Source organism: Onychostoma macrolepis, chromosome 06, assembly GCF_012432095.1.
Source record: "Onychostoma macrolepis isolate SWU-2019 chromosome 06, ASM1243209v1, whole genome shotgun sequence".
NCBI classification, from domain to species: domain Eukaryota; kingdom Metazoa; phylum Chordata; class Actinopteri; order Cypriniformes; family Cyprinidae; genus Onychostoma; species Onychostoma macrolepis.
Window position 1 is genome coordinate 25,197,069 of NC_081160.1, and position 14,049 is coordinate 25,211,117.

The following is a 14,049-nucleotide window of genomic DNA, read 5'->3' on the forward strand; positions in this document are numbered from 1 at the left end:
CTCCACATATGATGACGAGCTGTTTGTTCTCATGAGAATTCAGAGACTGAAGTGACGAAAAAAAACGAGTGTATAGCTTTAACACAAGGGGTTATGTTTTTGTATGTGAGAACTTTAATATTTCAGCTACTAATAGAAAAATATACAATTAATCCCTTGTGTGAATACCTGTAAGCTGCTTTTTCTTAAGTGTGTTTGAAGTATAAATGTAACCATTGCATTAAATTGACTTCTTAATGTTAGATAATACAAAAGTCATCTTTATAGTCCTAATTGTGGTTTACTGTCATGCTTTGTCAAGCTTGCCACCACCTTATTGCATCCCAGCAGGTGGTATTTCCTTATGAAGCCATTAGAAAATTATATTTCCGACTATAAAAGCCTAAACCATTCATGCTCAATTCTGACAAAATACAAAGACAATACATGTTGGTTTTCTTTTAATTCCAATGATTTTTTTTTTTTTTTTTTAGACAAATTACTAAGAACCAGCTTGAGAAATCCAAACTATATATTATATGCTTTAAAAACAAATCTTTCAAAATGATAAAAACAAAACTCTCTAAATGATGAAAAATGTATCAAATGTTTTTACAGTATTTACAAACATATACAGTTCCCTTCTAAAGAGAAAGAGAGATGCTGTGCACTCAGTCACGGTTTCCAATCTTTCAAAGTGAGCAAAGTCCATTAGAGTATAAAAGTGCAGTGAATGGCCATAATTATTGTACCTGGATAATTGTTAGTAACCGTATAAAAACAATTACACTCCCATACAGTCATGTTTCAATAATTAGAGTTGTTGCAGTCCGTTTTAACAGGATTAGAAAAGAAAATGAATACTTGGCCAAGTAACACGTTGATAGACATGATTTACTAGTACAGAAACACTGCTTGGGACTGGTACAAATGTTAGTTGTACACTAATAAAAAAACAGCACTGCTGGTTGTGAACTAAATTAAAATGGTCCCAGTACAAAGCCAGAAAGGATGGACATTTGTTATTGTGAATGCATTAAAAATTGAACCTGATGACTGAGAAAATACTGAATGAAAAGGCTGTTGTTGCACCATCACATTCCAAGTACTCGGTTTACGAACACACAAAAACACTGTAAAAAGTCTGTCGAGATCAGCACGAACGACTACCAATACAAGTGTGAAAAAGCCTTGTGGAATATTTTGATGAGGGTTTTGCACATGAGAAAAATCTGGTTTCAATCCTTCATATCATTGTTTGCTTGTGCCTGATGAAATATTAATGTTACAATATCCTTCAATCTCACAGTGTGTATTGGGGTGATGTATCCAGCTCATTTTGCCCACAGCGTCAAAAGCTTCACCCAAAGTTTCCACAGCAGCTGTCTTGAAGACGAAGTGCTATCCCATAGGTTTGTTCACAAAAAGAATGCATTGTCCATTCTCGAGTCGCTTAGCAGGATCTACTTCACACGCATGTTTTAAGGCTCTCGTCTGGCAACATTCCTACTTTTGGAACTTAATAAGCAAAATGGGATGAGAACAAGGCACATTGAGAGTGAACAGTTTCTCTCACTCTCTACACTATCGTTCCAGGTTTAGAGTTCTCATGCCAATAGAGCGTCTGCTGGTCTTCAGAGTCAAAGCTGCTGTCCATTGGGCTGCTTGTGTGTGAATCATGGTGGTTCACATCTATATAGGATCTGCAAATAGAAAAGAGTAAAATGTTTTAATAATAAAAAAGAAATATGGACAAATACGCTGATTTATTGAACATTTTTAAACCCCAGTAGCACATAACATACCAGATATACTAAAAACCAGAGTCAATAGTTTTGCAAGAAACACAATGTTACAAAAATAACTCCATGTACAGCTGGTTTTGCAGCATTGTGCGCTAAGGAATTTAGTATATCTGGTCAAGAAACAAGCCTGGTTTCCATATTGATGACTGATTTTTGATTAATATGTTTAAACATGTTCATCACAAATTTAAAGTAGGTTGAGTGAGACAACGTCACTGTACAGTGTTAAAACATTCACACACCTGAAGCAGACCATACAAAAACACACACGTATGCTAGTCATAACTTGCACACAGCAATCAAAAACAGTGAAGGGTCACATGCTTCCCCTCAAAACGAGACCTCACCCTTTTTTGGAAGCAGACACACAACCATCCCACCACCAGTGAGTAAGCGGTAGAAAGTGCTGTGGAAAAGACTGCGGTTTTGTTAACCCCTGAGTGATTCGCCATTATAGTTAGAGAGGCAAATGCAAGTCCTTTATATCTCACCAATGTTTTATGTGTTGTCTGTGTCACTAGCAATGAGAGTAAAAGTATTCCGGGTCATAACCACTGGCAACAGCACCAGGCACCTCTAAAGGCGCTGGCAACGGGCTTCTCCTGCCCGGAGCCATCCACCCGTACTCGGGTGGGTATCTGTCCATAACAGGGTCAGGAGGCGGAGCCAGCAGACGGGGGTCAGGGCTGGTTTGGGAGGAAGGGTAAGCAGCAGTCAGATCAAATTGGTAAGTGTTCATGTGTGCGCACTACACACAGCCAAACAGAGACAGACCACTGGATGTATGCGGATGCTTAAAGGGATAGTTCACCCCAAAAAAAAAAAAAAAAAAAAAAAAAAATGGCCATTTACTCACCCTTTATGTTGTTGCATATATCATTTTTTTCAGGCATTTTACAATGTTATGTGTATTTATTTGCCTTACAAACATTTGGTTTTTAATATGTGAACTTTATGGAATCTTGATTACATTTTTGGCTCATTTTTCAGCAAAAGTGTCCTGTATAGTTTCCTGTGTAATTATTATATCAGCTATTTTCCGTTTCTATATAAAGAAAATGTAACATTTGATATATTGCTATTGATCATGTATAATAAATGTAAAATGATACATATAAAATTCTGTCTACATGTTCACCGAGGCTGCATTTATTTGATCAAAGATAGAGTAAAAAATTTTACGCTGTGGAACATTTTTACTATTTTCTTTTTTTTTTTATTATTTAAATTTTAATGTTCCTGTTATCTTAATTTTCAGCAGCCATCTTCAGTGTCATATGATCCTTCAGAAATCATTCTAACGTGCTGATTTGATGCTCAAGAAACATTTCTTATCACGTTAAAACCAGTTGTATTGCTTAATATTTTTGTGGAAATTGTGATTTCTTTTTTTTCAGGATTATTTAAATGAATGGAAAGTTCAAAAGCACATTAGAAATATAAATATTTATTAACATTATAAATGTATTTATTGTCTCTTTTAATCAAAGTAAAGCACCCTTGCTGGAAAAGATGTTTTACCTTCTTAAAAAAAAAAAAAAAAAAACAATTGATCAAACTAACTGAAAAATCTAATTAATGACTCTTAAAAACCTTTAAAAATGTTGAAGTTTGTGAGATATACAATGGCTTCAAAAGACATGGAATAAAAATGAAAAAGTAATTTGCATTTTTTATAGAAGACACTCATATGTTTGGAACAATATAAGGGTGAGTACACAAGTGTGAACTACTCCTTTAAAGGTTGCTTGAAGAAACACGAGCACATTTAAAAGGAAGCCATGCAATTGTACTTTTACAACACACAACAAGCCAGACATCCTGAGACGCTGACTAAACAACAAATCACGCTGAGCACAGACAGAGCAACCCCACATGGCTGCCGCTTTACTTACTATCATGGGCTACACTTAGCAAATGAAGCTTTATTAACTCTTGCATGTCTTGCACCACCAGTTTGAGGCGGGGACAAACCCATCTGCTTCATCTGATAGCAAGAGGAGGAAGAAGGAAGAAGAGGAGGAGGAGGAGGGAGGGAGGAAGAGCAAGCTTGGGAGAAATGAGGAGGATAGTACTGAGGGCTGGCAGGGTAGTGCCAAGCACGTTTAGAGTGCAAGCTGGAGCCTCTGTGAGGGAAAGAACGGTCATAGGGAGAACAAAGCGTGAGAGCAGGTACTGCACCAGCGCTCCTGCAGAATTAACCAGATGCATAGTGTCAGGCAAGCTGTTAGCTAGAACATGCCCATAAACAACTGTAGCATATCAGCTAGACACACTCAGAAAAAGTACAAAAGCTGTTACTGGGATGGTACCCTTTCAAAGGGCACACCTTTGTACCTAATTTACCCCTGAAAGGTGCATATTAGCACTTTAAAGTTATGTATTAGTACCTAAAATGTACGAATTAGAACCAAAATGGTACATATTAATACCTTTTGAAAGGGTACCACCCCAGTGACAGATTTTGTACACTTTGGCAAACATCATAAAATAAAATTATACATTATCCAAACTAGAATTTTCTTTGAAAAAGTAAAAATCCAGAATAAAAGGTGTTTTATAGGGTATTCTTGGTGGATGCTTACTGGCTAAGTCAAAAAGCCCACCCAAGCTTCTATTACAGGGGTAGGCAACGTCCGTCCTGGAGTGCCGCTGTCCTGTAGAGTTTAGCTCCAACCCTAATCAAACACACCTGAACAAGCTAATCAAGGTCTTCAGAATTACTAGGGCTGGAGGCAGGTGAGGTTTTTTTCAGGGTTGGAGCTAAACTCTGCAGGACATCGGCACTCCAGGACCGACATTGCCTACCCCTGTTCTATTATATGGATTGGGACCCTCATTGAATGTAGGTCTATGAGATTTTTCACCTTTAATACAGTGAGACCCTACAGACCCAACGCTGTAATGAGTTTCTTGGCATGGCACTGTGATGGTAGTGCTTAACTCTGGTTAAAACGGTTCAGATAAAGGCTAATGAGGTAATCAGTAAAGGACGATGGAGCACAGAAGAGTCGTACCTGCTGTGTGACGGTTGGCTGTAATGGACAGTGTTGTAGCCGTAGGACTGATGGTGTGCGGGAGGCATATCGTACTCTGACATTGCCATGACTGGTCGACCGTGCCAGTTTCCCGAACCCACTACGATGAAATTAAGATGAAAGGAAATTAATGAAGGAGAACCTCATGCAGATAACATTACTGTTCACGAGAGAAGAAAAATTACTCAAGACAGCATCAATAACACTCAAGGTTTTAGATTGGCCGGGGTAATTAAATGGACAATATTTGACTGTTATGGCAGATTAACAAAAGTTTTAGATGCCCATTAAGTCATTTTCAAATTTAATAATATATAAATGCAAATGCGTCCCGAGTTCAAATCCTGACTTGAGGACCTTTCTCGATCCCACCCCCTTCTCTCTCCCACTTCACTTCCTGTCAGATCTGATCTGTCCTAACATAAAGGCAAAATTTCTTGTAGGCCACCACATACAAATATTCTATGTTTTCTTGTATGTGGCCGCCTTTATGTCCAAGACAAATTTCCCTAGGGATAAATAAAATAATCTTGAATCTTGAAAAAGCCCAAAAAAAAATTAAAATCTGTCTAAACAGGATGAGAATATTTTCTGCATTACATTACTGATATACTGTCCTGATAATAATGTCGCAATGCAAACCACCTTAATGGTCTTAAACCAGGCTTTTTTTTTACTTATTCATAATATCTGTATTATTTTCTTTTGACTGAGTTCAAATGTGTCATTGCGAGATTCACCGATTGACATTAGAAGTCCAGAAAAATTTCTAGCATGAGGAAATGCAAGGTAGTATTTTTATGCAAAAGTTCTCACCTGTCGAGCAGGAAGTTGTACTGTCACTGCGTACGTAACTTGATGACATGGTCCTGTAGCCCAGGTTCTGCTGCGGTCCCCTGTACGTATCATACCCTGGTTGTCTGTGCTGTCGGTTGTACCAACCACGCAAGTGTTGCACTACTTCAGCCCTTTGCATGTTTTTGACAATATTCTCATTCCTGGATGGAGGACGGTTCCTTGACGGCCTTAATGTGGCATAAAGGTTATGAGTCAAACCATCTATCTCGTCCTGGCCGTAGTTCCCATGAGGGTCATGTCTGTAGTAGGACGGGTTAACATTATAGTGTCCCTCCATCTCAGTCTCGTACATGTACGGTCCATTTGGGTACACATCAGGTTCGATGTACCGTGGATATCCAGTAACGTAATAGGCTGTGGTGGTTGGTTGTTGACGAGGTTGGGGTGTATAACCCCGTGTCTCGTTTTGTGCTAGGTTGGGCATGCTGCCCGTGTTGGCGTATATGTTGCCCTGCCTCCGCCGATGGCGGTTTTTAGCACGGGAATGGCAGCCGGGTACAGAGTACTCCACACTGGATTGGCTGGTGTAAGAGGAACCATCGTCAAGTATCTCAGTGCTATTGCTACGACGAGGAGGAGATATGGTGAAGACGGGCTCAGATGGCTCGCTTTCCGTAAGGAACTGTGACTGAGATTCCAGACTGCCGCTGCGTTGCCGAAAATGAGTGCTGCATGCAGGAAGAAGCAAAATAATTTGTGAAAACATTTTCAAAATCATGGTTTATAAAAGAAAAGTAATTTTAAAAGAATTCAAAAATCTAAAAAAGAAAACTTTTTTTTTTTTTTTTATTAAATAATAGATGGAAAGTTTTACTTCATTTCCATTTTACTTCACACAAACACTTACAAAAAGCCACATCTAGACAAATATTTTAGGACAGAGCAAAACTAGAAAATTTCCATGAGTTTTTCTATGACTTTTCCAAGCCTGGAAATCCCTGATATTTACAGGTTTTCCATGATCGTGGGAACACTGATTTTATTCCTTCCTAAATGTCATTCAAGGGTCACACTAGTGGGTGGGTGATGAAGAGGGGTCGATTGTGTTCTGTACCTGAGCTGGATGCTGCTGTAGGCGTTGCGGGGAAGTTGAGGGGTGGGGGGCATGCTCCGCGAGTCAGTGGGTTGGCGTGAGGGTTGACGGTAGGGGCTGCTGTGTGTCGATAAGGCGTCTCCGTGTATATAGGCCACAGGTTCTTGGACTTCACCATAATTTAATCTAGAACACAGATAAGAACAATGCTTTATCAAACCAAACTTCCTTCGTGGGTGGAGTTCTTACCGCACACAAAACCTCCAAGGAAGTACACAAAAGCTTTTAATGGCATGCCACCCTTGTACCTAGTTAAATCTAATACAAAAGCTCAATGGTTTTTGTGGAACAAATGATTAAATAGCAAACGACTGAATCCCATATCACTTCACGGACAGATTTCAGTCGTCTGGCCCCAATGAACTTCCACCTCACGAGCACATTCTATTAATGCCCGTTGTTACTGTGAGATTTTCCAGAGCAGCTTTCCTGCTTATGCCCCTTCCGCCCCCACTTTGTGATTATTGCTGGAGTTTTTGCAGTCAAGCAGCGACATGCTTATTCCTGGGGCACTATTTTTAACACTGTGAGTGTTTGGGCTGATAAGAGGAGATTGTGAAGAAAGAAGTCGAGGCAAGGGAAGGCTGGAATTCACGGCTGATTCCTTGTTCGCAGGTCTCTACTAGCTCAACAGCACAAAAGCAAACAGCAGCCATAGGCAGGGAAAGGTAAGAAGTGCTCAAGCTTAATCCCAAAGAGCTGTGGTTGGCAGGATTCTCACCTGCTGCAATCCTGGTAGTCTTCATTGGCGTGATCTATGTGATCTGAATGGTATGATGCAGCGAAGGAGTTTGACGAGTTGGGACGTGGAGAATACTGCACTGAACGTGAACGTTGTCTCTGCGATGGCTCGTCTAAGACAAAACAAGTTAACAAGATTAAGAGGGTCTAGTCTAGCCTGCAGAGACAAGTAGCAAAGACTACTGTTCAAATGTTTGATGAATACTTTTGAAATTTTATTTAGCAAGGATGCATTAAATTGACCAAAAGTGACAGTATAAGATTCTACACTGTTAAAATATTCCCTTATATCTAGCAATACTCACCATCTTCCAAATTCAAGCAATCAGAAAGGCTGTCAAGGTTCACATCATCTGCAACAACAAGAGATATTATTGTTCTGCGTGTATTATTTCCTTGCCGCCACAATCCATTACCTCTACATAACATAAAACATTTGCTCATAACAAGTGAAGCATGAAACCTTGACTGTCAACACAGTGCAGGTTTGCTTGCACTATATAAGCATGCATGTTTTAAGGGTTCACACACATTTTGGCCAACACACACACACATACATATATATATATATATATATATATATATATATATATATATATCATGACTAATAATTAAACCAGATATGCACCAGGAATGATGACGGAAGCTCTTTGCGTGGGTTCTTTGCCAATCTTCACTCTGTAATCATTAATCTGATTTTCGATCTCCTGGAGTTTTTTGGTAGCATCCAAAAGGTTTCTCCTGCGTTTCTTCTTCACAGTTTTACAAAGCTCATTTTCATAGGCAAGTTTTTTAGCTGCCTCCACAATCTTCTTCTGGAGCGCAAAGCAGCTCTCCAGGTTTCTTAAATGAGGATCCTGCAAGGGAAAAAAGTTGAATTAGCAAAGAAGTACACAAAATGCAAGCAGTTCTTGCATTATTTCTGAGAAAAGCAATTGAGGCAGCCTACCGCATCATAAGGGAAAAGGTCATCCAATTTGAAAGCAGTTCCCACACGCCTTCGAACAGTAGGGGGATTCTCTCCTGGTGCCAAAGGATACTCCTCAGGTAACACACCGGTCAACTCCTGATCAAATAAAAAGAAAAAGCAAAGAAAATCTTAAGATATGACTGAATAAACTGACATAGTTGAAAGAGCATATGGAAATATGACAAGCCACTAACAGCTTCCCGGAGGCAAATTTTCTTCAGCTCTTCTTCCTTGAGTGCCAGAATTTCTTTTAGGCTCTCCTGTTTGTTCTTCAGATCTGCAATCTTCTCTTTCTTCTGTTCCTCATTCACTTCATTGTCTCCAGAATCTAAATAAAAGCAAAAGCAAGCTCAATCACGACATCGGTACGAACGACAGAGTTCATTAAGCTGTTCTTGGAATGGGAGAAACAGACTGTCTTACTGGAAGAGACCAAACTTCCATTGCTGGCCATGATGAGCTTGTCTTTACTCTCCATGCTGACCAGCTTACTGTTCCTTGGAGCGCCAGTCTCTGTGAGATCCATGGCAATATCACCCAAACTTCTTGCTGTAGTTATTTTAGCCTTTAGGTATGTAAAAAAAGAGGTTATTACAGCATCTCAATCACTTTTGCATGCCCTCAGCCTAGAAACAAAGCAATGATTTGTGCAATTCTGAATTTATAAGTAATAATAATTAAAGATGCACAAATATATACTCACTTTACTCTGCTTGCGGTCCAGGTAGAACTGGTGTTGGCTAATGGCCATCACCCAGATGGTTTTGATCAGAGAATGGCTGGCATACCACGAGTAGATGACCTGACCAGATTGACCAAATGTGCGTCTAGAAGCTGTTCTTCTGTGGATTAACACATGTGCACACTGAAGCCAAACAACGCATTTGATCCTATGTTGTATCAATGAAATTAAAATACTGGTTACTGTAACAGTAATCATTTAAATGGTAAGATAGAACAGTAAAAACATTTTAATTTTATAAATCCAAAATAAATTAGATGTCACCACATGAAGCAGTTTTGAAGGTTACCTGATATATAATACCGACTGACTATAAAGGAGGTCAGTGACACTGTGGCACAATGTCCTGTGATATATCATCTTTGTTTACAGAGCAACCCCAACCTGTATTACAACTGCAACGTGAAGTGACCGATTGCTTCACTGCTGCAGTTCAGCGTTGGAAACACATTAGCTACGTCAAAAGGCTTTGCATCGCTAACATTTACTTAGTCTATTCAAAGGCCACATCCTATAGTCTATAAGTAAAGAAATAATGCATAGCAAATCACAAACCGTGCTCACTGAGTGCTTCAGCCAGTTTCATTCAGGTTTATAACATGACCTACTGTCGATTAATTAGTAACACTTTAGTATAAGGACCAATTCTCACTATTAACTAGTTGCTTATTAGCATGCCATAACATATTGGCTGATTATTAGTACTTATAAAGCACATTCTGCAAGACCATATTCTGCATCACTAATCCTACCCAATATCTAAACTGAACAACTACCTTTAAAACTATTAATAAGCAGCAAATGATGAGCTTATTGCAGCAAAATTCGTAGTTAATGGTTTGTTAATAGTGAGAATTGGACCTTAAAATAAAGTGTGACTGATTTATCTTGTTCTCTCACCTCTGAGGGTCGTTGACCTCTACGGCGAACTTCTTCTCTCGGAAATACAAGTTTTCAAGCTGTTTCCACAGAAAGAGCTACAAAGAAAAAGGAAATGAGTTAGACAGGAACTATATTAGTAACAGTGTTACGCGAAAAGTAAAAAAAAGTCCTACAAATAGGATTTGCAACAGATTTCTATGATCTAGATATTTACATACTTTGAGAGATTCACCCATTGAGAACATTTACATCCCTGTATTTTAGCATTTAATTTTCTGTTGTTTTCTCTGTCAAACCAAGAAATATATATTTTAAATTCCCTCCTGGAAACACTATACTCTGAAATCACTCACAAAAACATCACTACATCAGTATGGATATTGATATATTCAGCTGGAAGCACAAGACAGTTGCTTTGGGTATTAAGCCAATACAATCAAAGCACTAAAGAAGCAAAGCGTCCACTGAGCTCACAACTTATCATCAAATTCGCTCTAGAGGGAGAGCACTGAAAAACAGGTTCATGGTAAAAGCATGGCCAAAACATCTGTCATTCATGAGAACTGTCCTTTCAAATCTTTATTCCAGAGCTCTGTCATAGCTCTTCCCAGCTTAGGGCAGGGAAAGTACAATATCCAAATACTATCAGCGTGCGGGGGTGAGGATTAACCAGGAATGTTAATAAACGCTTCCCACCAGGTACCGCTCGAATGCAGCTCTGAGTAATACACACAGGAACAATATGATCCAAGCGTGGATCACACAGAAGATTTGACTGCCGAGAGCATATTAAAACTTAACATATTTCTGACAGTTATGTTTAATAAAAACAAAATGAATAATGACGATTTATTCTAATTTCATAGGTCTTCAAAAAATTGACCTTACCAGTTCAGTTAGTAAGCCTTTAAAGTCCCTGGATAGCTGGACAGGTTCAGTAAAGTCCTGATCTAAAGTTTCCCACAGGGTTGTGGCTTCCTCGAACAATACTCTCTTGTCTGCTTTCGAAGAGACCAAAAGGTGTTGCAAGAGTTTCAAGCAATTGAGCCCCGCCCCTTCCCTCCCCCTTCCTGTGACATCACTAGCACCTCACTTTGCCCTTATCCACCTTGAGCTAGACTTCTCTTCCAAGTACTAGTGTCTCTCCCCGTTTCAGTCTTCCGACTTTGCAATCGCCTCTGTGAAACTCTAACTCACACATGTAATTAAAACTTCACAACTTCATTCTTTCCCTACGGTCACCTCCCTCTTACTCTGATACCCGATTCCTGTCTTTGTCAAACCAGACAAACCAGTTACGCTCTCTGAAATACACACACATAGAATGTTATTCCTCGTTTCATTTTGGGAGGGGATTTGGAACATTGATCATAATAAACAGCCTTCTATAGCTATTCATTAATCCGTGTTTCTTCTCCTGGCGAGTCTCATTTTTACAGTCTGAATCGTAATCCTTCACCCGTTGGTTTGGATGCTCGTTCCCTTACGTTTCCCAAGGCAAATATGCCAGGAATCTACTACTATCTTGTAATCATTAATGGCTGGCCATGGCACTCTTCACCTCCTGGTGAAAACAGCATGCCTCTCTCACAGTGACTAAATAGCTGATGCGACAACAATAGGGAATGTCTCACTATCTGACAACAAGTTCCCTGACCTTTTTTTGACATTTAACAAAAATCACTAAAAATATATAGAGCTTCATATATTGAAGTCGAAAGGTGGTACTGATTAGCCTACTCAAAATTAGCTGTATAAACACAATTGACCCAAAAGCATTACTTTTTTTGTCAAGCCATTATCTTATTGCCAGAACATGTGATAACACATTATAATGTATTTCTTATGACTCTGAAATATGCAAAATCAGCTCATTTAAAACCAGGACTGGGAACGATAAAAGCATTCTCAACAATCTACTAACGACAGCAGTTTAAAAAGCAGAGCGAGACAAGCTTTTCAGCATAATTCTTTTAGACAATTAAATGACTGATAACTAGATAAGTCTGAGGGCAAATGAGAGAGCATGCAAATGGAAAGACAATCTTCAACACCTCAGACTGATAAAGCAAGACAGGCAGGCAAATCTGCAGATGTTAAGAACTAAAACAAAATTAGATTAACAAAATAAAAATAGATAATTATGCTAAACTAACTAAAATACTAATTAATAAAATAATGACAATTCAATTAAAATAATTAAAAAAAAGAAATTTAGGGTGGCAAACATGCTGACCCAAACCATTCAGGGTATTCCTTCAGGATATTTTTAAAGTATCACTGATCCTGATGTAATTGTCACATGTGATACCGATTTGTTTAGCACTAGTATCACTCAACCAGTGGATTCAATTTAATCTAAAAACCAGCCCATGCTTAATCTGGATGTGTGAAAGTAGTATTTTATAATCGTACACACCTTAAATCTCTTTCATGTCACTGGGCTAATGATGATCCAGTGCAGAAATATGTTATGAATATGAACACACCCTCAAGATGTGTCACTAGATCTTCAAGAGCGACTGTGTTCACACAATAGCGGGATATGGTTATCAGTCCTTTTTTGGAGTGGTAGATAAAGTTAAATAAACACACAGATATATGATGAGAGTGATAACTGCATTCTATAACCAAAATGACTATCACAATTTTCAGGACTTAAAAACACGCAGTTTTGTAAACCCATGCTTTTTAAATGGAACTGCAACTTGTATGAGCTGGACTGTCACACTGACTGTGTGAACTTTGCCACAAAACATTAAACTTAACCAAAATCACAGATTTAAGTGAAAAAGAATAACTTCAGAAGGCACGGCATAAAAAAAATATTGTAAATAATATAACAGAAGCCGCACCAGACACTACCAATACACGTGATCAAAGTATGAGCAATCCAGACTCAATTGTCAGCTCAGAATGATGACTCAATCATATTCTGCATCACCCTCTCTCAGACACAAGACACTCATACAGACAAAATCCCTTTGGAGGTAACCACAAATAAATAGTAAAAACAGTTCAGAAAGACGTGTGTGGTGTTTGCATACGCAAATATCACCACCTTGCTGGGGTGTTGCTATACGGTTGTTAGGATCTTCAGAGTGGTTTTTAAATACATGGCCAGTATAATATAAAGTCAGTATTTTCCATATTATACTTTATTCATTTGCTTTGGCTTTAGTGCACCTTTTTAAAAAATGTATTTACTTAATTTTGCAAACAACAGGTTATCGTTATAATATCACACATTTTTTTCCACATAATTTAAATGGGTTTTTATATTTTAAACTATATTACCATCTTTATTTTATTGGCAAGGTGGTCCCTTGCAAGGAGATCATATTTCCTTTGGCATCAAAATGTTGGAAAACCCTTGCTTTACAGGATGACCCAGTGAAATAGGCTAACACACAAGAGTACATAATTTAGTAAATGTAAACACAGTGTAAACAAATGTATTAACTGTCTTCTGCCTATGACTGATCTTTTAGCAACTTCCCTATACTAAAGTAACTGATCATTCAATCAAAAATATATGGAATAAAATTGGGGACAGACTAATGACAGGAGTTTTGATTTTTCAAATTTATCTTTATCAGGAGTAATACAAAATACACTTCATTTACTTCTTTCAAAAGACATCAGTTTAGAGCCCGGGAAAGTTCAGACAAAAAGTTTCAGAGCTTTTAATACCGCAGACCCCCAACAGCTCTCGCATGTGGAGGAGTTATAGCCGCGAGACCCCTCGCTCTCCTCTATGGCCCCCTGCTAAGCTAATTGTGTTTTATTGCTTGATCAATTGTCTGGGCTGAGTGAAATGCACAATAACGGTCAGATTTGCATAATGAGCTTGGCGTTCTGGAAGAAGATTGGGGGGCGGGCGGACACAAAGACTGCCCTCTTTGGCAGGAAGCACAATCAATACTGGCCAGATGATGGGT

General features: G+C 38.7%; 1 protein-coding gene across 6 annotated transcripts in view; it reads right to left on the reverse strand.

Moving 5' to 3' along the window:
* Window positions 1-425: 425 nt before the first annotated feature.
* frmd4ba (FERM domain containing 4Ba) overlaps window positions 426-14,049 on the reverse strand; it is a 52,019-nt gene continuing 38,395 nt past the window's right edge. For 4 of the 6 annotated variants that reach the window (XM_058779077.1, XM_058779076.1, XM_058779074.1 and 1 more), the window contains 13 exons: window positions 10,127-10,203; window positions 9,188-9,326; window positions 8,908-9,049; window positions 8,679-8,812; window positions 8,464-8,580; window positions 8,143-8,371; window positions 7,820-7,867; window positions 7,495-7,627; window positions 6,735-6,899; window positions 5,639-6,348; window positions 4,802-4,922; window positions 3,680-3,973; window positions 426-1,682 (listed from right to left, as the gene is read on the reverse strand). In XM_058779077.1, the coding sequence (XP_058635060.1) occupies window positions 3,682-3,973; window positions 4,802-4,922; window positions 5,639-6,348; window positions 6,735-6,899; window positions 7,495-7,627; window positions 7,820-7,867; window positions 8,143-8,371; window positions 8,464-8,580; window positions 8,679-8,812; window positions 8,908-9,049; window positions 9,188-9,326; window positions 10,127-10,203 (2,307 nt within the window). In that variant the 3' untranslated portion in view covers window positions 426-1,682; window positions 3,680-3,681. Of the gene's footprint in view, window positions 1,683-2,275; window positions 2,471-3,679; window positions 3,974-4,801; window positions 4,923-5,638; window positions 6,349-6,734; window positions 6,900-7,494; window positions 7,628-7,819; window positions 7,868-8,142; window positions 8,372-8,463; window positions 8,581-8,678; window positions 8,813-8,907; window positions 9,050-9,187; window positions 9,327-10,126; window positions 10,204-14,049 lie in introns of all 6 variants that reach the window. The other 2 variants (XM_058779075.1, XM_058779078.1) reach the window with 2 other exon arrangements.